Below are 17,569 nucleotides of genomic sequence, written 5' to 3'. Positions count from 1 at the left end.
CATCCTAAATTTTAAGGGAAACTTAAAATTAATCCAGCTTCCTCAGAGCAACAAGAAAAATTCCTATGCGGATATTGTTTGGTGATAATATAACCCTTCAGAGACGTAAAGCAATGTTTTTGCTGATGCCAAAATCCATGGACCTCTCCTCACAAGCAAATGGCTCTGTGCATCGACACATAAAGCCTTCCACAAAGTTTTAGGGGAATTCCTGAGGCTGTCTGGGGACTGGTACGTGGACCAAGAGACCAGCTTAGGGGCTGCCATGTGGGGCTGAAGGTCAAAGGCCAAACCCAGGACTAGGGCTGCACTCGCCCAGCCTTGCCAGTGATTTTGTTTTCAAGTCTGTGCACAGAAGCCTCTCTAGCTCAGCCTGGTCCCAGCCCTGCTGAAGATGGGGGGGCTATGCCTGCATCTGATAGGAGTAAATACCCGACCACGTGTGTCATTTTCTAGTCCATTGTAATCTGATTGAAATAATATCTTAAAGCCAGATGCTGGCACATTAAAACCCTCCTTCAACCCCTTTGTCCTAGGGTTAAAACAGACCCAGCAGCATGAATGAGATGTGTCTAAGGCCGGTCCTGACCATGCTCATTCCAGAAAACTCTCCTCTACGAGTCTGAAGTGATCAGAGCAAGCTCTCTGCCGGGCCCTCCCCGTTCACATGAGGGCGTGACGCAGCCTGGCGGCTCCTCACTGGCTCTCTGAATCACCTCTGCTGGAAGTGGACGGCCGTCCGCATCCTGACAGACAGCCAAAATGTTAGCATCAGGGAACTGGTTATGTCACCGATTAACATTTTCCGTAATCAAGTACTGGAACATTATAAACCTCAATCTGGCACAGGATCTGAGTACATCCTATTTGTATTGATTTCCTCTTCTCACTCTCATCAGTTTTTCTACTTTTCCTGCCTTGACAGCAGACACCCATAATCATGTTTCAGGGGTACACACTTGACTTCCCAGACAGCCTGCTCTCTCAGGCTTCTCAGCTGGAGAAACCAGACTGGCGAGTGACCTGTCGCTTCACCCTTCTGGTTTTCCTAATGAGGCGAGCACCCCACACTCCACCCCCGAAATAGTTCTTTCCGGGGTTACGGCTCCACAACCAGACTAACAACTGCACCCCAAGAAGCCAGAACTACAGCTGCCGCCTCCAGTTCTCCCAGAGGAAACAGCGGCACAAAGCTGGGGCTGAGGCTGAAGAGCACTGCGGCTCAGGCTGGAGGGTGCCTTCTAGCTCTTTCTCATTTTAGAAACATAAAAATACGGAGGCCACAAAGATGGGCAGTTGTACGGACTTGCTGCTTTTGGGGAATGGAAAAAGTGAGGGGGAGAGCGTTACTCATGGTACACATTTTTTCCATTGATAATTTTACTTAACATATGTCATTTCCCTAGAAAATCGAGGGGGGAGGGTATTTTCTTTTGAATGCCTTCAAACATTTGCAAATGGTTATTCTGAACTCCCCAGTGTACCATAAACAAGTGTAAACTGTAGAAATTCAGCAAATGTACAAGAGGCTATCCCCCAAGCTCCAGGGCAAAGACACAGAAGGGAGTATTCTATTTATAAATGGAATTCTTTATGGACAGAAGAGCTTGGAAATCAATGTTATACATTGTTTTCCTTATTATTTGGGGGTATTTTTTCCCCCAGCTTACAGAAGTTGCAGAACTGATATTTAGAGTCTTACAAGTTGAAGATTAAAAGTTTACAACCTTTGAAAATCTTCAGCTAAACCTGATTAGTTCTGCATCTAGGAAAATATCTGTTGAAACCATTTGTAATCATATCAACAAACAGGAACACGTGAAGTCAGGTAACTGGGGACACAAGAACCTCAAAATGGAAAAAGCACTATGATTTGCCAAGAACTCGCAGATACATGGACTTCTCTGAAGACAACTGCCTGCATTATTGATTTCAAGATACAGTCTGCTTTGAATCTGCTTAAAATGATGAGCAACAACAGTCATACGGTATGAGAATGGCCGGCACGGTGAAAGAACGGAAAGCCCCCACCGCAGTACTGGCCGACTTTCCCCGGAGAAACAGCATCATGAGTCACCAATACGCACATGGAGGGATCCCTCAGCGCACCTCGCCACCACAATTCAGCCCAGGTTTGGTTTCGGCTTGTGATTCTTTCCCCTTTGGCTTTAACTCGTCAGCAAACAGCGTTCACTCTCTGGGCACGAAGGCCATGCAGTCCTTTAATTAACGGGGGCATTTCCAGTGTCTGCAACCACGGGAGTAGGTGGGGTAAGGCAGAGGAAAGACAGCACCATGTGTGCCCAGAAAATGAGGACGGGTCACAGGTTGTGAGTGAATGGCGGCAGGGTGGGACTGGGCGGGGGGTGGCCTGAACTACTGAAGGCAAGCCGAAGCGTGACTTAGTGCCGATCTTAAATCGCTCGCCTCGTCACCCTGCTGTAGCTGGCAAAGCCTGAGGGCCTCTGACTTCAGAGGAAAGCTGTAATTTCTTGGGGAACCGTCATAAACAGAGCTCTCCAATCTGAAGGAACTATGCACAATTTTGTCACTGCATCTTTGGAAACTGGCTGAAGCCAGGTTACTATTTTTAGTAACAGCTCTGGTCCTCATAGGAGACCCCAGCCTGCTTCTTTATTCAGAAACATAAATCATCCAAATAGCCATAATATAGTTCATGCTTTTATGTTCTTTAGGCCCCATGGTACTTACGGGCCAGTGGCACTACTCTTGATCTAGTCACTTCTCACTCCAACGATGGTAGTGAAACCCTTCACCCACCCACCCCCATTCTTCTTTTGATTTGAATGAGTGACACTAGAATATATCTAAAATTACAATTCCCAGTGCTTTCTGGCTTTCTAAAAGCCATCACTTCTTTGTCCCACATCTTCCCATTACTTACTGCTTTGTCAACCACATTAAATTACTCTGGTGGAAAAGTCAGGGGTATTTTCAATTGAGGCGACTATGAAAAGGGTGTCTGTCTGTCTCCAAACAGCAGAATTTGCAGATGTAAAATCAAGAAGGAACGGTGAGCTGATTTTCAGTGTTCTGCTCCTGCCGCAAAGCCCACAGTGGAACGGGAGACGGCAAACTATGGTGGTGAAAAACCTGCCTGGCGCCGCCTAGCGAGCCCCCTGCTCTGGTTCTGGGCTTCTGGGGCAAACTTCTGGCTGCACATGTTCAGTAGGTGCCCGTGTAAACACGGCAGCTCAGATGCAATCATTTGCTGTTGATACTGAAGAGCCAGGATTGAACACAGTAAAAAAAATTTACAAGAAAAGGACAACACTGTCTAAACACTTAGAGAACTTGGAAGGTAGGCTTCATTCTTGTCTAGGAACTTTGCCGAAGACAAAGATGGATAAAAGAACTTTATGAAGTAGGGTAATAAAGGGACCAATTAGCCTGTTCTATAGTGGAAAATGTAGCTCTGGTGTCAGCCTGGATTTGAAAGCCGACTCTGCTTACTAACTTGGTCAACTCTGGCAAGTTACTTAATTTCTGGGTCTATTTCCTCATCAGTATAATGAAGACACGAGCAATTAATTGTATGGATCTAGATCTGAATAAGTGCTAATAAAAAAACACTCAGAAGAGGGCACATCTCAACATGAGTTCTTCTTCCTACAGGGTCCACTCCTCTACCTAGCGTCCTTGCTCCCCAGGGCTCACCTCCCCACCAGACGGTGAGCGCCATGGACGGCCCTGAATCGTGCTCACCTCTGTGTGGAAGGAGAGGTGCCCGAGGGAGGCGCTCAGCAAACGTCCATTTCTCTTCCTTTCCTCTCCACAAACAGTTGATTCACCTCAACTGAACATTAGCCTGTGGGCTGCCCTCTTGGCGAGAGGGGAGAGCTTGGGCCCTGGGTCTGGCGGGCTTGGGTTGAATACTGGTTCCCCCACGTACCAGCCCTGATTTGGGCAATGCCTCCTCCTTGGTCAGAGGCAGACGATGCCTTTTCCGCCAGCTGGTGAGAGGACCGAAGGAGGCCACCACTGGCCAGGTGGGGGTGCCACACATGCTAGTTCCCCTCCGAAATTCTGGACTCATTTTCAATGGCTCACCTGGCAGTAAGCAAGATGCCCCGCTGAAGTCAGAGATGTGAACTCACCCAGGTCAGCGGTGTGCCCATTCTCCCTGCCAGCGCCTGCAGTGGTCTGCAGAGGTGAGCCGCCCACCAGCTAAGCCACTGAACCCCAAAGGGGAGAAAGCAAAGGCCTCGAGGACTGCTGGGCCCACCCTGGGGAACGCCGGTCGGTGGCTAGATGAAGGAAGAGACCCGAGCAGGAGCTCGGAGCCACTGCTGCAACACCTGGCCAGGCAGCGGGGCTTGGTGGCCTGCGTGTGGCTGGCTTACAAGCACATCAGAAGGTTGATTTTTATTCTCATCTTGCAAATGGCATCTTGTGACTGCTGAGAAAATCTGGTGAGTTGGGACATTCTGCCAAAGGGTCTACCAGCTGCAGGAAGCGGCCCAGCTCACCTTCACCACAGCCCCGTAACTTCAGGACTGGACATTTTTGGGTCCCAAGTAATCTCGCCTCCCTCTCTTCCTCAACAGGGTGAATCACAGAGAAGAACACGACGACCGAAATTAAATGAGTTTCAAGTCAGGTTCAAGGCTGGGCTATTTACCATTAAGTAAGCGACCGACCTCGGGCAGGGCCACTTACATGCGGCGACAGCTTCCGCGGGCGTGAGACGGAGAACGAGGCTGCATTAGAGCGACGGCCGCGTGCGACCGCACAGGTGCACTGCGCGGCGTGCGGGTAAAACCAGGCGGCTAGCCACACAGCCCCGCTCCCCGGCCCCGGGCGCGGCGAGCGGGGCGCACAGGCCGTGCGGAGGTGGACGTACAAACCTTTTACTTATTCTGATTTCTAATCCGGAGGCACCTCCGTTTGAGCGGAGGCTCCAGGTCCTCGGGCCCGGCGCCGAGCGCGGGCGCGGAGATGGCGCAGGGCACCAGGGCGGCCTTCTCGGCGGGCTTGGGCACCGGCTGGATCACGCAGCCCGCCTTGGGCAGCATGCGCAGCGCGTACGCGTGGTCCTCGTCCGCGGGGTTGTTGAGGCCAGGGTCGGCCTCGCCGCCGCCCTCCAGGGCCTCCTCCGCCACCAGCTTCTGGGCCGCCTCCCCGTCCCGGCGGCCGCCGGCGGCGCACGTGTTCTCCTTGACCGACTCCAGCTCGCTCACGGCCGGCTCCTCGGGCGGCGGCGGCCTCCTGGCGGGCGCGGGCGGCGGCGGCGGCGCGGGCGGCGGCTCGGCGCCCTTGGCGGCCTCGGCGGCGCCGCGCGCGCCGTTCACGATGACGTTGCAGGCAGCGGCCGCCTCGGGGCCCGCGGGGGCGCCGGGGCCCGGGTCGCCGGCGGCGGGCGGGCTGCAGTGGCCGTCCCTGCAGCCGCCGCGGGTCCTGCGCTCGGCCGCGCCCGCCTCGCGCTCCGCCTGGCCGTGCGCGTGCAGCGCGCGCTGGATCACGTTGCGCAGCCGGGCGCGGTGACGCACCGTCAGGTCGATGACGCCGTCGGGCGGGCCCTGCGGCGCCCCTGGGGGGCTGCGCGCGCGCCGCGTCAGGTCCACCACGGCGCCGCGGCCTCGCTCGGACGGCGCCAGGCTCAGCGTCTGGCCGGAGCTGCCCGGCGGCGAGCCCTCGGGCTTGGATGGGCCCTGCTTGGGGTCCCGGGGCGACAGGGAGTGTCCGCCCGCCGCGCCGCCCGCCGCCGAGGAGTCGCCGGGGGCGCTCGGGACGCAGCTCTCGCCATTGCTGGAGAAGCCGTTAGGGGGCTTGGCGTCGCTGACGTGCGGGATGGGGATGGGGATGGGGATGGGCACGGGCAGGGGCACGATCACCGGGTACGGCACGAGCAGCGTGGGCGGCGGCACGAGCGGGGCGAGCGACGGCAGCCCGAAGTTTAGCATCTGGGGCACCGGCATCGGCCCGTTGGGCATCATGCTCACCGGCGGGAAGGGCAGACTTGGCAAGGGCGCGCCCGGGGGCGGAGGCGGCAGCAGGCCCGCGGGGTTCCCCGGCATGGTCGGGGTGCTGGGGGCGTGGATGTGCGGTGAGAGCATGGGCCGGTGCATGGGGCTGGAAGTGGGGCCTAGGTTTCTGGGGCCGCCCGGTGGGGGCCCGATGCCGGGCAGCATGGGGTTGGACAGAGGGCTGTTGGGGTTGGAGGCGTGGTGCGGCGGCCCACGAATGAAGGGTGGCCGGATCTGCTGCATGATCTGTTGCTCCATGAAGATGGGCAGCGGCACCGGGCCGCGGTTGGTCATCACCATGGGAGGGCTGCGAGGTGGCACGCCGAGGGGAGGCCCGATGCCGGCAGGTGGCTGCACGGAGACGGGAGGGAGGTTTGGCGTCTCGCTCAGGGCCATGGGCTTGGGCACTGGCGTGGGGATTTTAGTGGCAGAGCAGTTGGCAGTGTCAGATGGAGAAATGGCGGTGGACGATGATGGGCCAGGGCCCTGGGTTTGGCCAGCCGCAGCCACCGGGGAGGGGGCCTTCCTCCGAGCATCTGCTAGAGGGATAGTCCAAGAGTCTGGAGTGAGCAGCTGCACCCCGGAGCCTTCTGCTTTGTTTTCCAGGGGAGGATGTAATGTGCCGCACAGCCCAGCTGGAAGATTGGCCTGGGTCTCTTTGTAGAAAATGTCCATTTTGTATTGATTGAGACATTTTGCGCTGCAGAACTGAAGCCTTCTCTCCCCGTCCCCAAAATCCAGGTATTCTTTTGTGTGTCTTATGTGCTTACACCAGTCACACACCTACAACACAGTGACAAAAAGGGAAAAAGTAAGATGAGCTCTTTCCTTTGGCAGACAGCGTTTCAGGTTTCACATAAAGGTTCTTTCAAACTTGTATCACAATTTTTCCAACAGGCTGAAGTGTCTCTTTCTAGATGGTAAAATTCTTAAAGGTTTCTGAAAAACGATTTCTTCTTGGAAGTCGAATTGCTTTATAAATATCAACTCTTCAGAATAGGAATTATCAATAGGTAATAGATAATGATCATAAGCATGCCTTAAAGGTGGGTCTGACAAAAAGGAATAGATACACCTGCCCACATACTTTCACTTGTCAAAGAGGCTCATTGCAAATGCAAATTTAAATAGTTTTGGAGAAAGGATTCTCCAGAAAGTTCAGTGGGCTTTGAAATATAGCCTTTTAAAATTCTCCTCATGCAGAGTCACTTTACACCATTGACTGTGCTTGATAATGTGATTGGAAAGGGGGGGTGTGTTAATCAGTAACAAAGCGCTGAACATCATTATGTCTGGCTTCCAAGGGGAAACTTGGAATTAGTCATGAAGTCTGTGTGAGGTTTAGCTATTCCCAGCCTGTGATGTTGCAGCAAGCTAGAATTATTTTTTGAGCTGTTTGCCCACTCTCTCTCAGTAGTCAGAATTTTTGGTGACATTTCTTGGCAGGCAGTCTTATTTAACAACTTTTCAAACACCAGAGAACGTTTTCCAAAAGTTGTTATGGCTTTATCCCCCCTTTAGATCTACTCCTGGCAAAAGAAAGACATCACCAAATTTATTTTAAAGTTGGGCTGCAGAACTAATCAAAGGCTGAGAGCTTTCCCCAATTGGAAATCACTAGACAGCAAAGTTCAAAAAAATAGTCATTCTTGGTTTCAGAACCCATTACTTTGGAGAAATTATTGTGATTTCATTAACACATTAATTTTGCAACACCATCAGCTCGCACAGATGGTGAAGACATGATCTACAATTCAAATATGACTCTTGTTTGCACAAATGTCTTTCCTTCATATGGCATTTTAAACAAGAATTAATATGAGTAATCTTGCCATAGCTATAAACAGATAAACAGATGTCAAAATTTTCAATAGTTCTTCAGTGCCTTACTTTTTTGACTGAACATTATACGCACAATCTTTTTTTCTTATTTTTTCTTTTCGATTTTGGTCATTTCCTCAGCTCTCAAGCCATATGGCAGCACAGGAAGAATTCTGAAACACACTGTCATTGTGAGTTCATTGAATTCAAGTCTCTCCTCAGTAAAGCACCGACCGGATCCTGGGTTGCTCTAAATGGAACCTGTTTTTGTTGAGGAGGGCCTCTATTCTGTTGATGGGTGTTGCTGTTTTTTAAATATTGTAAACTGATACCATGATAAGATGATAACTTTTAATAATGATTGGTCACATCAACAATGCAAAAACAACATATGCTGGGCATTTCATTAGCCATCTCATTTAACTCTCAGCTTTCCTTGATTGGAAACAGTGGTGGCATGCTGGTAGGTGACTGTGGGTGTGCACACCCGTGGCAGATGTGGCTTTGTTTGTATAAGCCCACTCTTTCCCTTCTTCCTTTTTTCCCCCACTGATTTTTGCAGGTAAAATACCTGATGGTGTGAGATTGAATAACAAATACTTATTGGCACAAGTCAATTTTTTGTTTGGTCTCGTATCAAAATTATCCTTGCAAAACACTTTTCCCAAACACAAAAATTCAATGCTAATTAATATACTCCTGTGCTTTCAGGTTTCTCCAGAATTACAGAAATTTTGTTATTATAGTTAGATGTCTAGTTTACAAATAAGTGCAAAATTGCCTCTGATGAGAAGAGGCACATAGAATCCATCAGACCCTCAACATTCTCATACAAAGTTTAAATAAACTAGTAGTGAAAACTTGATACATGTACATTATTATTTTTAAAACCTTATCATTTTTATAAAGTTAACACATAATGTGACATTGAAATTCCAAAATGAAATAAAGCCACCTGATTCTGTTTCAATACTAGGCATCCATAGAGACCCTAAAATGTAAATTTATAACCTTGAAGTGAAGGGTCAAATATAGCTTCTTTAATCATGAACTAAAAAGTATTACCAATATATTAAACTAATTAAAACAGTATACCAAATTTTCTGGCATGTTTTTGGATCTTATTTTTTAACCATAAGGGGCATGAGTATTCTGAAATCCTTAATTGGTTTTTAAATTGCCAGATTGAGTCATTTGCCTCCAGAGGATTCCTCTGTTTCCTCAAGCTAAATAAATACTTTCAAGTGGAGTCACAAAAAGTAATTTAAACATAATTGAAATGTTCTCCCTTCGCTCCCTGTACCTTCAATACTTCACTGATGAATAAGAAATACTCATAGATCTACCTCAGTTATCAAGTGAGAATCTCTACCATATTCTATCTATTTCCACAGAAAAAGAATTATAGACATCAAAGTTCAAAGTGGAGCTCTGTTTCCTCAGACCTTCCAGCTCAAGCAAAGACTTACTGGTCAGCTACCTGATTTTTGGCAGCAACCCAAAGTGTTCCGGTGATAGTGTGACAGTTCACGACTATCTCGTTTTGGGTAACCTGAGTGGGAAAGTGTGTGTTATCCTCGCCTCCTTGTATTTTAATGCAGAACACCAATCTAAAATCACAGAAAGGCAATCTTTCCAAGGAAGCAAAAAATTATTAGAGAAAAAAATTGTCACTTAAGAAGTAATGAATCAATTCTGACTTACAAGACACATCATTTAAGACGAGGTCAATGAATTTATGGTGCAAATAGCTACATCATGTGAGGCAGCACCCATCATTCATTCGACATCGAACTAATGACACACTTCTAGTAATTAAAGATTTCATCACAAGCGCCTGAGCTGATTACTTAAGATGTGGTAGTTGGGTGAAAATATATACTGTAGATCTCTCTCTGTAATAAAACAACATTTGCATATCCATGAAATACACAGCACGTGTCTCAGAAGCTATGGTTTTCTGAATTGTGGTGTTCTGGGGTATTCTTCCCGTCTTTTTCCACAGACGGCTTTCCTTTCTTTTTAATTTTGGGGGGCATTATTTTTTGCTTATTATGCCAAGAAGTACCAAAATTCCTTCAGATATTTTAAAAGGTGAAGACAAAGATGTGTAGAGCTCAACTCGCTGGATTCTGGAATGATTTCCCCCTAATTCCACCCCGGCTTTGTTTCTGCTGGAATTTGGCCTCTCTGGTTCCACTTCTCTCCCTAACGGGTCCCAGATCAGAGAGAGCTGAGGCTGAAGCTGTTGGACGATGGTCATCTGGTGACTCGAACAACCAGCAAATGCCGTGCCATTGAGCCAGACAGCTGAAATGCTTTGTATCACAAATACATAATGTATCGCCAGGAAGACAAAAAGATCACAAAGGAGATAAACGAATGCGTATCCCATTCAACCCTCTAACAGCAGTCCTCAAAAAGATTAAATTTACTTTCCTGGGACGTGTCCAATTCTAAACAACAGAATGAACGTTTCCTTTAGTCCATTTAGAGTATTTATATTTTGGTGGCTGACTGCCAGGGTAGTACTTATAAGCTCAGTGGCCTGATGGATTCACTCCTTTCCTGTGAAATGAACGTGTAGCAACATACACCGCTCAGCTGCTCAAAAGACACTGCCTCAGCAGAAACATCACTTGCTCTTGATAGAGGAAAACTGAAAGGCAGGATTTCTGGTTCCTATAACTCTTTCCATCTTCTATATCCCCTGGAAAGAAAGAAAGCTATTCATGTTGGCAACCGAGCCTTTATTTTTATATAAATGTCCAAAGTCAAAGCCAAAGTATGCCATGAGGTTACCCACATGGGCACAATATATACATTCTGCTGGGCTTAAGATTCGGGGAGGGGGAGGGGGTACTAATTAACACATTAATCAGCTGTCTGTCGGCTGTGGGAGTGAAGTTCATCCTTTAATGGAAGCCACCACTGCCTTCTGAATGGTAATCTGGCAGCAGGCAGTATTTAATTAAGAAACCCTTTTGCTGAAATCTTTCTCATTTGGGCAGACATTTGCAGCAAAAGGACAGTGAAAAGATAGTAGCAATCCCTTGAACACCATCCACAATTTGAAAAACAAAGCAAAATCTACACATGCTCCCAGCTTCACACGAACGCAGCACCCAGACAACAGAAGTCGTGGAGGTGTAAGCAAAATTGTAGCTTGCCGTGAGACCTCCTCTAGGTCTTGGCCTGTCAATGTGGCATTAATTTGCAATCCAGGCCAGCTCAAAAATATCAGGAGCTCCCCTGAGAGCAAAGTAAGGCAGGATGGAGAGACATGGGCAGGGGTGATCAGTGTTTTGACCGGTTCAGGGTTCCACTCTACCTGTCGTCAGCCACCTCCCAGCATGAGCTCAGGGCCTCGGACTGACCCCATGAGATGCTGGCTTCCAGCTGACCCTGGAGTCCCATGTCCCAGTATCACCGCGTCCATCAGGCCCTTAGTGCGGCACGGGTGGCCAAGGATGCTGGGATGTTAAGCTAGAGGAGGTAGGTTTGAGTCTGGGTTCCGTTACTTACTAGCAGTGCAACCTTATGAAAATAGCTTCAATTTCTTCATCTGTGAAATGGAGCTAATCGTAGTAACACCACCTGTGTGCCAGGCAGTTCACTAAGTTTGTGGCATAGCATGTTTTTCAGTCCCTAGCCCAACTCCTACATGGTTGCTGACGTCCCAGGAATATGCCATATGTTTCAGTTTATTTTAACTTAATGGGAGGATGTTTCTATGGCAGTATGAGGAGAGAAAGGGAAATGTTCACCCATAGCTTTCTCGGGAGCCCATGCATCTGAGGTGGAGTGGAGCATGTTGCTCTCTGGGCAAATGCATGCCTCGCCTCACAGGCAGCAGCCCCCCACCCTGCTTCCTAGGAGGCTGCCCCAGGGGAAGTGGACGGGCTGGCTGCAGCAACAAGGAGGTGAGCGACAAGGGGCGACAGGAGGAAGCACAGGCTTATGTGCTTCCCGGCTGCCCACCGTCCCCGGAAGGCTATATTCCGCTCCTGCAGAGCCTTCCTCTTTCTCCAAGGCCAGTCATTCTCTGATTCAGGCCAAGGCTTGATAAAGCATCATGGCCACTTGGAAATGAGTGTTAGAATCATTAAAAGGAATAATTCTTAGGCTCAACTGCTGTTTGAATAGTGGAGGCCATAAACTGCACTATTCATGTTTTATTTAAAAACAGAGTTGATGAATGATCTGCTTGACTCATTACATGGCAGAACTGTGTTCCAGAGGAAGGGCCCGAGGCCGCGGCATCACATGCCTTCAGGACAGGAGGGGCCGAGTGCTGCCTGGCAGAATTCGCTCGAGGACGAGCCCCATGGGGGTAGTGGTGGGGCCGGGGGGGCACCAAAACCTCGTGGGGTACAAGCTCACCCCTCCAAGTGTCCTTGCAAACTTGGCCAAGGGAGGGAAGGAAGGACAAGGACGGTGTAGCCATAGACACACAAAGCCGTGCAGAAACCGAAAGGGGTTTAGAAGCAGCAAGGGCTACTCTTTTTTTAAAAAGCAAATTCATAGAGAAGTTCATCTTCAGAATAAACTTCCTGCAACTTCAGATGCCAGCGTGGTGATGCTACACACCTCTTTTTGTCGACGGGTCTTTCTCGGTTTTGTTCTGTTTGTGGTCTGGCTTCCCTGTCTCCCCTCTCTCTCTCCTTGAATAGGGTTTGGGACTCAAGGAGAAGTTAATGGGCATCTCGGTTAGAGTTGAAAATCTCATTAGAAAACTGCCCTGTAGGAACTTGATACCATGACTCAAGTTCTACTTACACGTTTCAAGCTGGATTTCAGAGACCCTGGCCCAGGTCACCAGCGTAGTTCCTTCCGTGCCCCACGTGCCATGGGCTCTGTCAGGCGGAGCGGAGATGCGCCTGGTTCTCGGGAGCTCGGTGAGCGCCAGCCGCCCCTTACTGGCCAGCGCCTCTGTGTGTACAGCTAAGTCAAGAGACGCAATCCCGGCCTGTGCTCGGGGACCTCGCGTCCAGCCTCCCAGCCAGACACAGGACTCAGAAGGTGATGCTTGTCTGTTGGTCTGACGTATTAGGTGGCGTAGGAGCATCAGGATATCATAAAAAAAACTCTCTGCTTCATTTAAGCTGTATAAATGCAACTTACATCTTCCTAACACGAGTCGTCCAGGACACTGAAAACTTCAAATATCAGAAAATCTGGTCTACCTGGTGCCAAATGTCTGCCTCTCCGTTTGCCAGTTATTTGTTCCGGAGAGGACACAGAGCTGGCCCAGGAGATCTCACAGCGGTGAAATCAGGCTGTAGGGAACCTCAGGGATCATCTAGTCCACTCCCCTGGCCCCCACCTCCTGGCAGGGCCAGGCGCTTAACCACTCTGCACCTCAGGAGCTCAGCTGTAACATGAGATCAACGGTGACAGCCCTCCCCAGAATGTGCGGGCAGGGGACCCAGCAAGTGATGGCGTGCACAGAGAATGTGCCACACGCACAGTGACGTCCTGCCCCATCTCCCATCATTGTGCTGCTGCCAAGCCCCAAGATTTGGTTCTCTCCTCTCTTCAACTCCAGATACCATAACTATGGCGTGCCCTGGAAAACGTGCCCTCAAGTAATGCAATTTGTTCATTCCTAAGTGAACATTTACGGAAGGCCCACCATGTGTCAGGAGCTGTGCTTACCCCCGGAGATACGAGTTAAGTGAGATGCGTCCCCAGCCCTCATGCAGCTTAGAGTCCGCTGCAGGACACCGGAGGCCTACACAGTTTTGCATTTTGTTACCTAACCATCTTTGCTTCAGACTGAAGCTTACAAGAAAACTGAGATTCTATTCGCAATGCTTTTTTTTTTATTCAAAAATAAGTACCAAGCTGGGCAAGAAGGTGCTGGACTGTGGAAGATTACAGGAAAGATTCAGCACCTGCCCTCAAGGGGCCCCAAGCCTGTCTGTTCACAGTCATGGGAGACACCTGCTCACACTTCCTCCTCCCACCACTGTCCAGGCAGTATTCTGTGTCCCCTTCATCAACAGCTTTATTCTAAAGGCTAAAACTCAATTAACAGTTTCTTACCAAAAAATAGTATTTTACTTCCTCAACATCAAACTCCCCTTTGTTCTTCTAACCCAACACTGCAACCCCTCTTTTTCCAAACATGTATCTGAATCTTTTTTCAATTGTATATTTACCTTATTTTTGTAACTCTACTTGTTTTCAAAATATATAGTTGAGTCACTTTTCAAATTCATCTTTGATCTCATTTATCATTACATTATTCTCTCTGTTTTCTACACGTATACTCGAATACCTGAAGTTTTGGTCTTTGTGGCTCGTGTAAGAGCCCCTCTCTGCCTGAAAAAGTTGTGGGGAGGGACCCTATGTTGCCCTTGAGTATAAACGGACACCCATCAAACCGGGATAAAAAAAGTGAAGTGTGCTAGTTACCTGGCTTCTCTCTCTTCATTCACCTCATTTCTTCCTTCATGCAGACTTTTTAGAAAATAGTTAAAGGTCATATTTCAAAACACGCGGCTTTAGTTGCACAGCACACCTAATCATATATCAGTGATAGGACTTTCTGGAAGGACTGCTGCTATTATCTGTGGTATTTGAAGCAATCTCTTTTTTTCTGGGGATTTTATTTGATTCTGCCTCCCAGCCTGCTCCCCCGGCTGGGCTGTGTCTTGGCATCAGCAATGTGCAGCACCACCGAGATGTCAGAGGACTGAGGACGTGTGTGTGCGCAGGTGGTCCGGGTCAAGGACACTCGGGGCAGAATTAATGGCCCCTGTGGCAATCCTGCCCCTTGGCGCAGTCTCTGGCTGTTTCTGGAAGGCTCACAGCAGCTCCTGGCGATGTCTTATTCGCTTACCAGCTATGTACTGATTGCTCAGAATCTGCCAGGCACCTGCAAACAGCGTTACTTGAATGCCTCGCTCGGTCCTCTTTAATGGCCTCCTGCACATGTCTCTGCTCCCTGGGTTGCTGACTGAGCCAGCTCCTTCCTGTGGACACTCAGGTTGCCCCATTTTCAGCCCTGGTGTCCACTCCTGCCCAGTCCTCAAAATCTCCAGGATACTCCATCGGAAGCTATGGCTTTCATTATAGTGCCTAATGGAAGCCCAAATTTATGTAATGGTACCTGGTTATTCTAGTGAGAAGAGTTAGCAGCATCTAAGCACTAGTAATCAGGCCAAGCATGCTACATGGATCACCTTGCTTAATGCCCCACAAGTACCTTATCGTATGGATAGCTGGGGTCTGGACAGGTTAAATAACTTGCCCAAGACCACCACCAATGCAAGCAACAGAGGGCAGATTAGAGTCTAACTGCCAGCTGTCTGACTTCAAAGTCCAGACTGCTCCCACGATGCCAAGGATTTTTTGCATTTTCCTTTAAAACTACAGGATTAAGGTGGTCGATTCCAGGAGCACGGACCTGTAGACCTCTAAGGAACTTCATGGGTCAAGCCCATCTCCCCGCCCCCCAGCACGTGGGGTTTCCTTGTACCCAAAGATGGCTGTCCAGGCGGCACCCAGGCATCCTGACGGGGAGAACCGCCCAGACCCATCCGCACGGCCAGTCAGCGAGGCAGAGCACGGCAGCCCTTCTCTGTCGCACCGACTTCTCTGGCGGCCTTCTCAAGGGGGCTGCAATTCAGTCGCAAAGCCCTGCGCGGCTTATTTTGAGGCAGTCTGTTTTGTTGCAGGACAGCTTTGAGCACTACAAAGATTAACCCCTGCACGTCCCTGCCCCTCCCACTCACCGGTTCCCCCGGCACAGGCCAGCGCTCCTTTTCCAAATCTTAGCCTTTCACGTATTTATACGAGCCATCATATTTTCTTTGGATTGTTATGTTTAAACATCTCCAGTTCCTGTACCATTTCGCAGAGGACAAGGCCCCAGAGCCTCCCGTCCTGTCCGTCCTCCTGTGCATCTGACCAGGCGCGCACCTCACCCCGGCCATGCGCCTCCCCAAGGGCAGAGCCCCAAACGGGAGGCAGCATCCCGACCAGCACAGAGTCCAGGGAGCTCCCCTCCCTCGCACAGAACCTACTCAAGAACCGACCGCTTTCTCAGCAGTCCTATCCCGCTGTTAGGTCTTTGTGTTTTAAAACCAAACATTTATTGAGTATCTGTTATGTACTAGCTTGAAGCTTTTTAAGTTGTGTCCTTTAATTCTCACCAGAAACTTGTAAAGGAGCTCCTGTTTTTCCCATTTTACTTAACAATGAGAAAACAAAGTTTCAAAGAGATGACGTGGTTTCCCTAAGCCCTCGGAGCCGGGGTCCAGGTCCCGAACTTCCACCTCATCCTCTTTCCATCGCCGACGCTGCCTCCTGCGCGCTGGGCTCCTGGTCAACCAGAACCTTTTTCTCCTAAGGGCTCGTCAGCCATGTGTTTGACGATACAGCCAAGGGCTTCTGAGGATAAGCCAGCAAGCCTCCCGGTCTAGGGTTTCAGAAATCAGAAACGCTTCCTCAATTTTGAAAATGTAGTCAACATCTGTCCATTTCTGTCGTTTTGAAACCTCTCCCACTGATCATGATAGAGCAAAGACTACCCAGAAATAGAAACCAAATCATCTACAGATTCCCTCATAGGGGCTGGGAGATCTGAACTGCTGAGTGCCGCTGGCCTCTCTGCCTACCTCTTTGCTCCAAATGGGGGATTCGCAGCTTTCCTTGTGGCATCTGTCCTGCCCTTTCCGGTCTAGAGAACACGCCCTTTATGGGGCCAACGGGAAGAAACCAAATCAAAGTTGCCCAGCCCTGCCTTCTCACCCTTGTTTGTTAAACTTTACACCATTTGCTCGAAACACTGATTTATCCAATTCTACCGTTTGCTCCTTCCACAAGCATAGTCCTAACAGCTCCTCCTGACACCTCCCGCAGTTCCCCACAGGCTCAGCCCCTCGTGCACCCTAGCCTCCCTGACACAATACTCTTTTTTTGAAATGTCCTCCCCAACCTCCCGTGTAGCTCCCCAGCCCCCACAGACTACACTGAGCCTCTGACTGTGGGACCAAATTCACCATTCCTCGAACTTCACAAAAACCTGCGTTTCTCAATCCTGGGGCACATGGCTGACCATGCCCAGCACTCCCCCCCTGTGCCACCGCACATTCCAGAACAGTGGGGCCACTTCCCCTCCCCTCCACCTACCCAGAGCTCCCCCTATAGTAATAACAATGGTGGTCAGTGTAGGAGCCTCTTCATTGCTTTTCTGTCTTCTCTGAACTGTCCACAAGGCATGGAAAGAAAGATCAATTGCTCTGTTTTTGAGAGAATGATATTCTTAGCAGATACTTAGGTCAATTATTCCAGATCCGTATCTTGCTTCTTTGATAACTGGTGTTTAATGTCTACTTCAAATTTTATACTTAATACCCAGAATAATTTCTTTGGTGTCTCCTTTTATTTTCCTAAGATTCTCATCTTGCATTTCCCCTCAAGTGCATGGACTGCCATGCAAGAATATATTTTCCTCAATTTTACCTACCTATGTTAGATATGCTGATGAGGCATGTTGTTTTCTATTTTGTTCTATATGTTAGCTCTAGTCTAGGCATTGATCCCTCCCCAAGTCTCAGTGGTATCCCTGAGAATTTTTTTATCTTTTTGTGCCCACAGTCCTGGGTAACTCGGTCCTTTCTACCCTCTGCACTGGTACAGAGATGTCAGAAGCTATTTGTTTGCTCTTGAGAGGGATGGGCTCCTTCCTCACTGTCCCATCTCTCCCTGTGCCATACCTGCAGCCTTCATTGTGTCCCATTTCACAGGTT

The 17,569-nt window shown here is 49.3% G+C and overlaps 1 protein-coding gene across 5 annotated transcripts in view; it reads right to left on the bottom strand.

The window, feature by feature from the left end:
• The window catches only part of SOBP (sine oculis binding protein homolog), a 148,480-nt gene that overhangs the window by 12,877 nt on the left and 118,034 nt on the right, over nucleotides 1-17,569 (bottom strand). For all 5 annotated transcript variants that reach the window (XM_036902899.2, XM_036902900.2, XM_036902901.2 and 2 more), the window contains one exon: nucleotides 4,869-6,770. In XM_036902899.2, the coding sequence (XP_036758794.2) occupies nucleotides 4,872-6,770 (1,899 nt within the window). In that variant the 3' untranslated portion in view covers nucleotides 4,869-4,871. The remainder of the gene's footprint in view (nucleotides 1-4,868; nucleotides 6,771-17,569) is intronic.

Source organism: Manis pentadactyla, chromosome 12 (genome assembly GCF_030020395.1).
Source record: "Manis pentadactyla isolate mManPen7 chromosome 12, mManPen7.hap1, whole genome shotgun sequence".
NCBI lineage: Eukaryota > Metazoa > Chordata > Mammalia > Pholidota > Manidae > Manis > Manis pentadactyla.
This window is presented reverse-complemented; position numbering and strand designations above follow the sequence as displayed.